At 43.2% G+C, this 13314-nt stretch overlaps 1 protein-coding gene across 3 annotated transcripts in view; it reads left to right on the top strand.

Moving 5' to 3' along the window:
* The window catches only part of LOC307022899 (retinoic acid receptor beta-like), a 205629-nt gene that overhangs the window by 140792 nt on the left and 51523 nt on the right, over positions 1–13314 (top strand). For all 3 annotated transcript variants that reach the window (XM_079655808.1, XM_079655810.1, XM_079655809.1), the window contains one exon: positions 9971–10112. In XM_079655808.1, coding sequence (XP_079511934.1) covers positions 9971–10112 — 142 coding nt within the window. The remainder of the gene's footprint in view (positions 1–9970; positions 10113–13314) is intronic.

Here is a 13314-nt window from a genome sequence, read left to right as displayed (position 1 = left end):
TCTCCAATAAAAAGACTAAAATAAAACGTCCCATGAAATGTTGGGTCTCCTTCCTGAACTCTCCAGTGCACTGCAGGTGTAAGTAATATCCTGGACTGGATAAATATCACCCGTTCACTCCCCTCTCCACCTCTGCTCCTCATTTCTCTGGAACCCCCGGGGTCTCCAGTGTCTTCTCCACTTTCCACGGCAGCGATAAGATGTCGACACGATTAACAGCGAAAGCTAATCCTCCGCCGCTGTGCTGAATGCTCAGCAACACAAAGAGAGAGGGGAGAAAATGGAGGAGGCCAGGTGGACAAGGGGTTGGATTGTATCTAAATAATTAATGGACGGCACTTTCGTTTTTTAATCTGTAAATGAGAAGGCCTAAGATGGTGGGGCGGCCGCTCTGACACTCGATCCGCGGCCCATTAAGATAACAACATGTTGGATAATGATCTCGGTTAAGGTGCAGTTTATCAGATCCGACATCACATCCCAACATGAAGCCTTATCTGTAGAGAGAGTTCAGGTATGAGGAGGTCAGAGGAGGGTAGATATAAACAACGTTACAGAACGCTAGGCTATAAAGGAACTAGAGCACGGTCACATAACGTCACCACCGCTAAGCTAAAGGAGGCTAATGTTGGGCTATAAAGGAACTACAGCACGGTCACATGACTTCACGTCACCACCGCTAAGCTAAAGGAGGCTAATGTTGGGATATAAAGGAACTACAGCACGGTCACATGACTTCACGTCACCACCGCTAAGCTAAAGGTGGCTAATGTTGGGCTATAAAGGAACTACAACACGGTCACATGACTTCACGTCACCACTGCTAAGCTAAAGGAGGCTAATGTTGGGCTATAAAGGAACTACAGCACGGTCACATGACTTCACGTCACCACCGCTAAGCTAAAGGTGGCTAATGTTGGGCTATAAAGGAACTACAACACGGTCACATGACTTCACGTCACCACTGCTAAGCTAAAGGTGGCTAATGTTGGGCTATAAAGGAACTACAGCACGGTCACATGACTTCACGTCACCACCGCTAAGCTAAAGGTGGCTAATGTTGGGCTATAAAGGAACTACAACACGGTCACATGACTTCACGTCACCACTGCTAAGCTAAAGGTGGCTAATGTTGGGCTATAAAGGAACTACAGCCCGGTCACATGACTTCACGTCACCACCGCTAAGCTAAAGGGGGCTAATGTTGGGCGTGATGACGTTTAGTCGTCTCATTTAGACACATGTTAGACCTTTTAAATTTTTTCATAACGTTTTTACATAGAAGTTATATAGAATAAGGTCCAGTCTTTAACCATTGCCTTATATTCCAAATATTAATAGAGTGTATTCTTGATACACACAGTTTAGCTCTCAGCTTAATGTAAAAAAAAATTCTATTGATGATTTCAACTGGATATTGTTTCAGCATCCTTTGTCGACGTGTTTGTAAAGAAACGTCTGTGCTCCAGTTGGATTCAAACCATGATCAACAGAGTTTCAGACCTATCTTATAACCCATTCAGGAGCTTCAGTATCAAACTGTAAGGAGTACCTTGAAGTCGTGCTGTAAGCAGATGATGCTGTGAGAGGTGAATTTACCATCCTTGTGTTTTGAGTGATTCATTCAGCAGAAACCTCTGATCCTATCATTCATTTAACCCCCAAGCTGTTTCTATATCTTAGTAAACACCTTTACAACACTCAGCTCAAGGGTGTCCTTTGGTTGCACATTTGTAAGCTTCTGCAGGTGACCATGTGGAGGAGGAGGAAGACTGAGGAAGAGGAACAGAGCCGATGTGTCTTCTCATGCATTGTGTTTCTCTGTGGGTTCGTAGAGTTAAAGTGCGGAGAGTCCAGCATCTGCTTGAGGAACTACTGGAGATTCAAAACAACATTTTAAATCCATTGTCTTAACACTCAGGACATTAGCATATAAAACAGAAACACAGACTGGTGATTCAAGTTAGAGATTATATCAGAGACAGAACACTTCAGAAGTCAGTGAAGAGTATGACGAAAGAACTGAGAGGATCTTAAAGATTGTTCTGTCGCCAAAAGGCATCTTATGAAACGGCTGCAGCATCAGGAGGCAGCGGGATGCGTAGCTCCGCCTCCAAGAAGTGCAGCGCCAGCGCACCGAGAGCTGTGCCTTTTTCACACCGCCTTGACTGTGTTTACCTTCTTCAGAACAGCTGAGTGACTGCAGGCTGCTACATGTTAACCACACACACCTCTACACACACACACACACACACACACACACACACACACACACCTCTACACACACAACTCTACACACACACCTCTACACACACACACCTCTACACACACACCTCTACACACACACACCTCTACACACACACCTCTACACACACACACCTCTACACACACACACCTCTACACACACACACCTCTACACACACACACCTCTACACACACTCCTCTACACACACACACCTCTACACACACACCTCTACACACACACACCTCTACACACACACACCTCTACACACACACACCTCTACACACACACACCTCTACACACACACACCTCTACACACACACACCTCTACACACACACCTCTACACACACACACCTCTACACACACACCTCTACACACATCTCTACACACACACACACACCTCTACACACACACACCTCTATACACACACACACACACACACACACACACACACACACACACACACACACACACACACACACACACACCTCTACACACACAACTCTACACACACACCTCTACACACACACACCTCTACACACACACCTCTACACACACACACCTCTACACACACACCTCTACACACACCTCTACACACACACACACACACACACACCTCTACACACACACACCTCTACACACACACCTCTACACACACACCTCTACACACACCTCTACACACACCTCTACACACACACACACACCTCTACACACACCTCTACACACACACACACACCTCTACACACACCTCTACACACACCTCTACACACACACACACCTCTACACAAACCTCTACACACACACACCACTACACACACCTCTACACACACACACAAACACACCTACACACACCTCTACACACACCTCTACACACACACACACACCTCTACACAAACCTCTACACACACACACACACCTCTACACACACACACACACCTCTACACAAACCTCTACACACACACACCACTACACACACCTCTACACACACACACAAACACACCTACACACACCTCTACACACACCTCTACACACACACACACACCTCTACACAAACCTCTACACACACACACACACACACACACACACACACACACACACACACACACACACACACACACACACACACACCTCTACACACACCTCTACACACACACACACACACCTCTACACAAACCTCTACACACACACACCTCTACACACACCTCTACACACACACACACCTCTACACACACACACACCTCTACACACACCTCTACACACACCTCTACACACACACACACACACCTCTACACACACACACACCTCTACACACACACACCTCTACACACACACACACACACACACACACACACACACACACACACCTCTACACACACACACACACACACACACACACACACACACACACACACACACACACACACACACACACACACACACACACACACACACCTCTACACACACCTCTACACACACACACCTCTACACACACCTCTACACACACACACACACCTCTACACACACACACACCTCTACACACACCTCTACACACACACACACACCTCTACACACACACACACACCTCTACACACACCTCTACACACACACCTCTACACACACACCTCTACACACACCTCTACACACACCTCTACACACACACACACCTCTACACACACCTCTACACACACACACACACACCTCTACACACACACACCTCTACACACACCTCTACACACACACACACACCTCTACACACACACACACCTCTACACACACCTCTACACACACACACACACACACACACACACACACACACACACACACACACACACACACACACACACACACACACACACACACACACACACACCTCTACACACACCTCTACACACACACACCTCTACACACACCTCTACACACACACACACACCTCTACACACACACACACCTCTACACACACCTCTACACACACACACACACCTCTACACACACACACACACACCTCTACACACACACACACCTCTACACACACACACACACACACACCTCTACACACACCTCTACACACACACACCTCTACACACACCTCTACACACACACACACACCTCTACACACACACACACCTCTACACACACCTCTACACACACACACACACACCTCTACACACACACACACCTCTACACACACACACACACACACACCTCTACACACACACACACACACACACCTCTACACGTATCGAACTGCCCGATTATTCCCCCTATTACTCGTCTTATGAAGGAGATGTCCGTTCACCAAGGCGCATGATGTGTGTGTGCACCGGAACAAACTACACTATCATAATATCTTCTGAAAACAAAGGCCAGTGTCACACACACACACACACACACACACACACACACACACACACACACACACACACACACACACACACACACACACACACACACCTGTTTCCCTGAATAACATCATTTTTTGGGTTTTCCTTTTTTACAAAAAACACTGGTTCTTTTTTTTTAAACGTTGTTAATGTGTTTTGGATGCATATCGTTCTAGTATCTCTTCAGGCTGTTACACACAATTAGTCTCTGTCTCTGCTGGTGAGTGAATATAAAAATCAGTTAAAATTGACAACCGGTCTGCGATTTCTTTTTTATGTATCTGCCGGTCCTTGGCTCAATAAAGGTTAGGAACCCAGATTCGAACACACTGATGGAAGACCTGACAGTCATGGTACTAATGAACTAATTATTACAGCACCAGTAAAGATATTTTAACCAATGCCTTCTCGTTTTTGCTCTAGTCTTGGCTGAAAGAACATTTAACAAGTGGTCGATCACGATCGGTACATAAATACTTAACCTGTTCAAACATGTGCGTTAAAGCCACATAGGCAAGAGATCATCTATTGGACGATCAGAGTTGCTTTGTACTCAGGATTTAAGCTTTTGTGGCATTTTAAAGTTTATTTACCCACCGGTTGAAAGAATGTTGTGATCGTTCAGGATTTGCTCGTGCAAGGTTTTGAGAGTTTAATCATGTGCCTGCAATGACATACAATCAAGTTTAAAAACACGCTCTCTGCACCATTCATTACGTTTTGAAAGAGTTGTAGTAATTACCGTTCGGGAGTTATATGAGTATCACAAAGTTAGGTTCAAGGTTTTTATTTGTCATACGAACATAGCTACAGTGTAGTTCTGGGTGTGGTCCTAGATAACAAATTGTCCTTCACTGCAAACATCGCTGCTACAACCCGCTGCTGCAGATACACGCTTTACAACATCAGGAGGATACGTCCCCAGCTGACCCAGACATCAGCGCAGATTCTGGTCCAGGCTCTCGTCATCTCACGCCTAGACTACTGCAACTCCCTCCTGGCTGGTCTGCCTGCATGTGCCATCTGACCTCTGCAGCTCATCCAGAATGCAGCGGCTCGTCTGGTCTTCAACCTTCCCAAATTCTCCCACACCACACCGCTCCTCCGCTCCCTTCACTGGCTTCCAGTAACTGCTAGAATCCACTTCAAGACACTGGTACTTGCGTACCATGCTGTGAATGGATCTGGCCCTTCCTACATCCAGGACATGGTTAAACCGTACACCCCAGCACGTGCACTCCGCTCTGCATCAGCCAAACAGCTCGCTGCACCCGCACTGCGAGGGGGACCCAAGTTCCCATCAGCAGAAACATGTGGGTTTGCTGTCCTGGCTCCAAAATGGTGGAATGAGCTCCCCATTGAAATCAGGACAGCAGATAGCTTACACATCTTCCGACGCAAACTGAAAACTCATCTCTTTAGACTCCACTTCGAGCGATAGAATTACTAACAAAGCACTTATATACTAATAAAGGGCTGGCTTTCTAAATGCCAGTTGAGTAGCACTTGAAATGTTTGGCTCTATGAAACCTGATGGACTTTTATGATTCTGTTTTCTTAAAGGTTGTATCTTCCTGGTCGAATGCACTTATTGTAAGTCGCTTTGGATAAAAGCGTCAGCTAAATGCAATGTAATGTAATGTAATGTAATGTAGTTATGACCATGAAAATCTGAGGTCACAGACTCCTCCAACAGTGCAACACAATAATACAGAAAAATATAGTGCAAGTAAATATTAAATACAAAAAGAAAAATAGTTTTAAAAAGTGAAATAGTGCAATACAAGTTTATATGCAAGCTATTGGAATATGATATATTAGGGACATCATTTCTAAGTAGCAGATGAATGTTATGGATGTTGTTTCAAAGTTCAGGTGTTTAACAGTCTTCTGGCCTGTGGGATGAAGCTGTCTCTGAGTCTGGTGGTTTTAGTCCGGATGCTGCGGTAACGCAAAACACTGACCCAAAGACTTTTTTCATAAAGGTTTTACACAGAAGTTATATCGAATAAAGTTTTTAACTTAAACTTTATATTCCAAATATGAATAGAGGGTAATCTGGACTCAGTTTAGCTGTTAGCTTGATTAGCTTGATGTGAAAAATGTTTTATATGGGTGCCTTTCAATTGGATTTTGTATGAGCATCTTTTCTCCCTGGTTTGTAAAGAAATGTTTGTTATCAAGTTGGATTCAGACCATGATCAACAGAGGTCCAGACCTAACTTATAATCCACTCAGGAGCTTTTGATTCAAACTGAAAGGATGACCTTGAAGTCCCAGATAGATGCTTTGAGAGAAAGATTCATTTAGCTTCCTTGTGTTTGAGTGATTCATTTAGTGGAAACCTCTGATCCTCTCATTTATTTACCCAAAGAAGTGCTTCAAAGCCACAAGAGATCCTCTATGGGAAGTTCAGAGTTGCTTTGTACTCAGAAGTCATTTGATGCATTTTAACTCGATTATGGTTTATTCACCCAGGTTTGAAGGAGTTTGTGATAGTTAAGGATTTGCTCGTGCAAGGTTTAGAGAGTTTGAGTTATGTTCCTGCAATAACATAAAATGGAAGGTATAAAAGACACTCTCCATTTTTAAAAAGCTTCTATAGGCCGCCTTTAAAACGGTTTTGATTCCAAATCTTAAAGAAATATCTCAGTAAGTACGTCTGCGTTATCCAGAGTAACAGGGACAACAGTTTTGCAAGGAGACTCTGGGGAGACCTCCTCACTAGAAGATTCCTCAAAGATTGTTCAATATAAAGTAGGTCTAATTAAAACAGTTTTAAAGACGGCCTGAAGACCTTGTTCCAGCCGGATCTGATTACATAAAACATCTTATGGCAAAGAGAAGCTAAATAACTCCTGAAACACAAGTTTTGTGAAAGTAAACACTCGATAACTTCTTAAGAAAGTTTCCTTCCCCCATCTCTTCATATATTTGTAATGTTCAGTATCAATGATGTGCATGAGGGAAGTTTTAAAATGAGGGCAGCTCTGCAGGCCTTGAACCGTCAACAAACCTGCTGCAAAGGGCTGAAGCTCACGAAATGCAAATGTTCTGCAGCGAGAGCACGACACACACACACACACACACAGATTTTGAAGGCTAAGTGACCTGCATGCTCTCAGTTTTGGATGACATAAGTACCGGAGCATCCTTGGGTTCTTCACCGAACCTGAACACACTCATACGGTCATCCATTATTAGACCCTCAGGTGTATCTCTGAACACACACAGCTTACATCAGCCAGGATAAAGGCCTCTATTAGGAGAGTGAATAATACGGACGGAGGGGAGGTGACCTCGGGACTGAAGCTGACACCTGATTGGCTGTTAGTATCCGTGCTGGGGGGATCTGGAGGTTGACGGATGCTTGAAACTCAGCCGTTTCAGTCCTGTGATCTAATCTGTTACCCATCATGCATCCTGCCTCTCTAATGAAAAGGCAAGGTCCCATTTGTCACAGGCACGATGGCAAATGGAGTTTTAACCCCCCCCCCCACACACACACACACACACTTATACTGAACGAGGCTCCTCAGGCACAAACGCCTGCAAACATGTGCACAAGGGCCTGCATGATGGACGGTCATTGCAAAAGACCCCAGAGCATCGGAATATTAATATCAAGAGGAAGAAGAAGAAGAAGAGATCAGTGACGACTCTCTGCTCTCCGTCACTTTACAGAGATTCTGTTTCTGTGCACCAACACTGGAATAATATTCATATTTTGTCAGCTAACGGATGCGTGACGTCCTTATTTATCTATTTCCTGGCCTCGAAAAACTAAATATTGATAAATCTAAAAAACAAAAAGTCACAAATGAAATCGAGAGTTGAGTATGGTGTGTTTCAGAACAAGCACAAAATATGCTTCTTAAGTTATAGCAGCTCACATATTGTGTAATACTTTATATCAAACGTAACCCTAACCCTAATCTTTGCCAATGATGCATAGGGCTTTTCATTTCTCCCATAATCCCTCTGACAAACAAACCAACTTTTGCTTAACATAACGTCCTTGGTGGAGGCAAAGAATTGAAAATGAAAAGTGTGATTAGTAGTCGTGCATATCAACTGACAAATGTCCAACGAGAGCCTTTCTTAATTGGACTTTGGCCACTTAATTAATACCATTGTGAGATAGTGTATGTTGACCATCCCTGCTTCATGGGTTCACATCATAACTTAGTTTGATTGTATTTGTATTAGTATTAGGGATGTCCCGATCACCTTTATTTGCTCCCGATCCGATTCCGATCATTTGATTTTGACAATTTGCCGATACCGATTTTTCCCGATCCGATCTTTATGCAATGCATTAAGAGAAAAAAAAGCATTAAAGTTTTCCCTTAAGGTTATTTTTTTATTTAAATTGGATATTCTATCCAACATGGATATAGCTTCTTTCTTTCACAGCAGCATTGGATCAGTTCAGTTGTGCAGCATTGGATCAAAACAAAATAAAGCTTTCAGTACTCGTTAGCTTAATGCTACAATTAGACACTGCGCCCACTCTGTTGCCAGATTTGAGAGAAATAACCAGGTCTATGAAAACAAGCCCCAAAGAAGCAACACATACATGATGTTGTGTAATTTGAAACCAAAACTAAGGCCTCAGGATGACTTTAAGACTTGAACATGGTCATTTTTGTTTTGTAACATTGAATACAAAATTAAAAAAAAGTATTTATAAATTAAAAAAAATATATATATATATCCCGATCCCCGATTTTTTGAAAATCACGTGATCGGCTCCGATCCCCGATCACGTGATCGGATCGGGACATCTCTAATTAGTATCTGTTTTTAAAGGCTTTGTCATAACATTTCCAAAAATCCCAGCATGCCTCAGGCTCCAATGTGTACAGTATGTGACAAGTCCAGTTGAATTCCTCGTATCTCTTTTACCCATTGAATGTTTCTAATTAAGAGCTATTAACCGCTGTTCTGCTGAATTACAATGAAAGCGTTCCTTTGAAAGCGAAGTGTCTTTGGTCTTCAACTGGAGCTCAAAGTCACCTTCAGACGTGCCGCTCAAAATCCTCCCATATTTTTCCATAAAGCCTCGTCCTCCCTCTGTTTGATACCCCGAGGTTCTCTGTTTCCGAGCATGAATGCAACATTTGAAGCGCCCAGCAGGGACTCTCTCGTCTCTCCTTAATGGCAAAGACAAAACATCCAGCACATTGTTGAACAGACTCGTGACATTAGGATATCCAGCGGCTGGGGGATTTCATTTGTGAGTGTTTTAGAAAAACAGGAGGCTGCAGATTAGAAGGGAAATTAGGTTAACGTCTCCTTTTCATGAATAACCCCCTCTTCTCTTCTTTCTGTCTGTTTCCTCAGGGCTTTTTCCGGCGAAGCATCCAGAAGAACATGGTGTACACGTGTCACCGGGACAAAAACTGTATCATCAACAAGGTGACGAGGAACCGCTGTCAGTACTGCCGCCTGCAGAAGTGCTTCGGAGTGGGGATGTCCAAAGAGTGTGAGTTACACACCTGACTTTCACAGTGTGCTGATATAACTTTACTTATAACTTTATTTATTTATACAGCACTTTTCAAAACAACGTCATAAAGTTCTTTACATCAGGGGGGTCAAACTCAATTTCATCGCGGGCCACAGCAGCATTAAGGTTGCACTCAAAGGGCCGCTTGTAACTTTAAGATGATATAAATATATAATATATATAAAATAATATATTATATTAAATGATTGCCTCTGCATTGGATTATTATCGGAGAGGTTAATAATTCATAAATAACTTCGCTGAAAGCAGAAGTCTAGAGCAAATAATTACAAGTCTCTTCAGTGCGCATGTCACAAAATGAGATGCATTGTGGGACATGTAGTTTATGGACAACGTTATATGTAACCGTATAATAAGCGTATTATTTTCCCTCCTATCCCCAGAACATTTCTTGTTAGGTTCAGCAAAAACAAAAGTTGAGTTTTTGTCAAAGTCAAGTCATGTTATACTTAAAGGGGCCTTACTGAGAGGCAAGAAATACAAATATCAACCTCAGAATGAGCATAACATCACACTCAACGACCACCATCTTGGCTACGTCATGCAAGTAATGCAACCAGCAGTGATTGCTCTAGTGAACACAGAACTAAACGAATAAAGTTATACAGTGTGGTGATATGTAACGTACACTACACTGGTGTTGAGGAGAAGCCACCGTTATTTTGAACATTGTTAAACACCGTTAAGATTTGGGTTGATTGAGCAGTTTGTAATGATTTGGTATCGTAACATTTTAAGCTCTCTAACTAACAGTGAACAGCCGCCCTGTGCCATTTGAGACAACCTTAGATGGTCGAGGTTCACACACTGCTTCCTTTGTGTATTAAGTATCCAAATTGAGACACTTGGATATCATTGGCAAAAATGGTCTCTAATCTCCTTATTCGTTTAGTAGTTTGCTTATTATATGTGATATGCCTAAGGGATAGTGAAGTGTAAGTGTGAGAAGCTACCCTTTAATATGAGTGGACAGCATTGTGTCTGTCGGATAAGATCTTATCTGTTAATGTCTGTTTTGTTATCAGTAAGGCGGGGAGCATCAATCATCTTCAGAGTTACTGGAGTTGAGTTACAGGCCAGTATTTCACACAGCGAGGAGGAGTTGCATCATTCAGAACGTGTTGTCCAACATCCACGGGTAACGCTAAAACAAAACAGGATGCAGCCCCTCTGTGTGGAGAAGTATCCAGAGACCATTCTCCATTCCCATCCACAGGAACAGTTTGCATTTCACACGTTATTGGCATCCTTTGATTGCATCAGCATTTATAGCTCAGGTCCACTTCATGCTCCATTAGCCTCAGGGGGGGACCATGCCTTTCTCTTATTCTGTTTCACACCTCAGCAGAGGACTGGTGGAAAAGATGATGTCTTAATATCCTCAGGCTAACCCCCCCACAGGGACTCTGATGGGAGAGGGGACGATTCCCTTACCTATATTCATGGGAGGAGGTGATTTAATGGTATCTTCCTGATCTCAACAGAAGGAGGGGATGTTGCTTTCTCTGCAGGGGCTTCAGGGTTTCAGAGTGCTTCAGGAATTAGTCAGAAAACCTGGAAATAAGTCAGAATGTTGCACTTCTGGTTTGCTGGTCTCAAAGTCTTTTGAATTTGCTTTTGGTTGTTAGGGAGATCTATTTAATGTTTCAAACTGGGCATCAAAATGCATTTGGGAAAGGTTCATCTTACCTATAATAATTAAAATCCACTGCAAGCTTCATACATGCCCAACCATCACTTCTTTAATACATTGTAAGTGTTCATCAATTAGAAATGTCCAATCATATTCCTGAATTTGTGCCAGAGGTAACGTCAGGATGTAGCTTTTAGCTAACTCGTGTGTTTTCTTACGCATGTTCAGGAACACGAGATTAGGCAACACAACTACTTGGTTAGGGTCAGGAAAATGTTGTATTTTGAGTATCTGCGGCATGATTCGGATCCAAAAATTCAATATATTCTTCTGACAAATTGGCAGATTGTGAGATAGTTATCACTGCCATTCTCTGCTGCGTCCGAATGTCTTTAAATTCAATGTTTAGGTTTGATGACATAAGATGTAATCCAAGCTGCAGCTACTAGAGTCTACTGTTACTTCCATACACTTTGTTAATGGTTTGTCGACTTGGACTTCTTAACACATAATCCTAAAGGAGTAATGTAACTCTGGTATTAGGTTTAGGAACACTTTTCTTAGCTAACACTGTCCCTAGGGTTGGAGGCATCCAATATGGCCACCACAGGCTGTATAACTCCTGGGAGCTTACAGTGGTGGTTACATCATAATGAAAGTGGTGTTGAGAGCTCGGTCTTAAGATGATGATCGTGCTATCATGTGATGCTGAGATTACTAGCTGTTATACAAAGAGAGCATTGATTGATGTGTGTGTGTGTGTGTGTGTGTGTGTGTGTGTGTGTGTGTGTGTGTGTGTGTGTGTGTGTGTGTGTGTGTGTGTGTGTGTGTGTGTGTGTGTGTGTGTGTGTGTGTGTGTGTGTGTGTGTGTGTGTGTGTGTGTGTGTGTGTGTGTGTGTGTGTACCAGCAGGTATATGATTGCATGCATTGTTGCACAAATTGTGTGTCCGTATTTTTTTTAGTGGTGAACGATCATGACTGTGGTAAAGTCATGAGTACTGATTCGATCAGCACTTCCTGGTCTGGAAGTCAATGGTTTTCTGGATGTGTTTTTGGTTGTTAGCCTGAAATAAGATGTCTGGTTAAGACAAGCTGAAGAGATTTTAACATGTGGTTTTACTACATAAAATACGTCATCACGCCCAACATTAGCCTCCTTTAGCTTAGCGGTGGTGACGTGAAGTCATGTGACCGTGCTGTAGTTCCTTTAAAGCCCAACATTAGCCTCCTTTAGCTTAGCGGTGGTGACGTGAAGTCATGTGACCGTGCTGTAGTTCCTTTATAGCCCAACATTAGCCTCCTTTAGCTTAGCGGTGGTGACGTGAAGTCATGTGACCGTGCTGTAGTTCCTTTATAGCCCAACATTAGCCACCTTTAGCTTAGCGGTGGTGACGTGAAGTCATGTGACCGTGCTGTAGTTCCTTTATAGCCCAACATTAGCCACCTTTAGCTTAGCGGTGGTGACCTGAAGTCATGTGACTGTGCTGTAGTTCCTTTATAGCCCAACATTAGCCACCTTTAGC

The sequence above is a fragment of the Notothenia rossii genome, assembly GCF_949606895.1.
Source record: "Notothenia rossii genome assembly, chromosome: 10".
NCBI classification, from domain to species: domain Eukaryota; kingdom Metazoa; phylum Chordata; class Actinopteri; order Perciformes; family Nototheniidae; genus Notothenia; species Notothenia rossii.
This window is presented reverse-complemented; position numbering and strand designations above follow the sequence as displayed.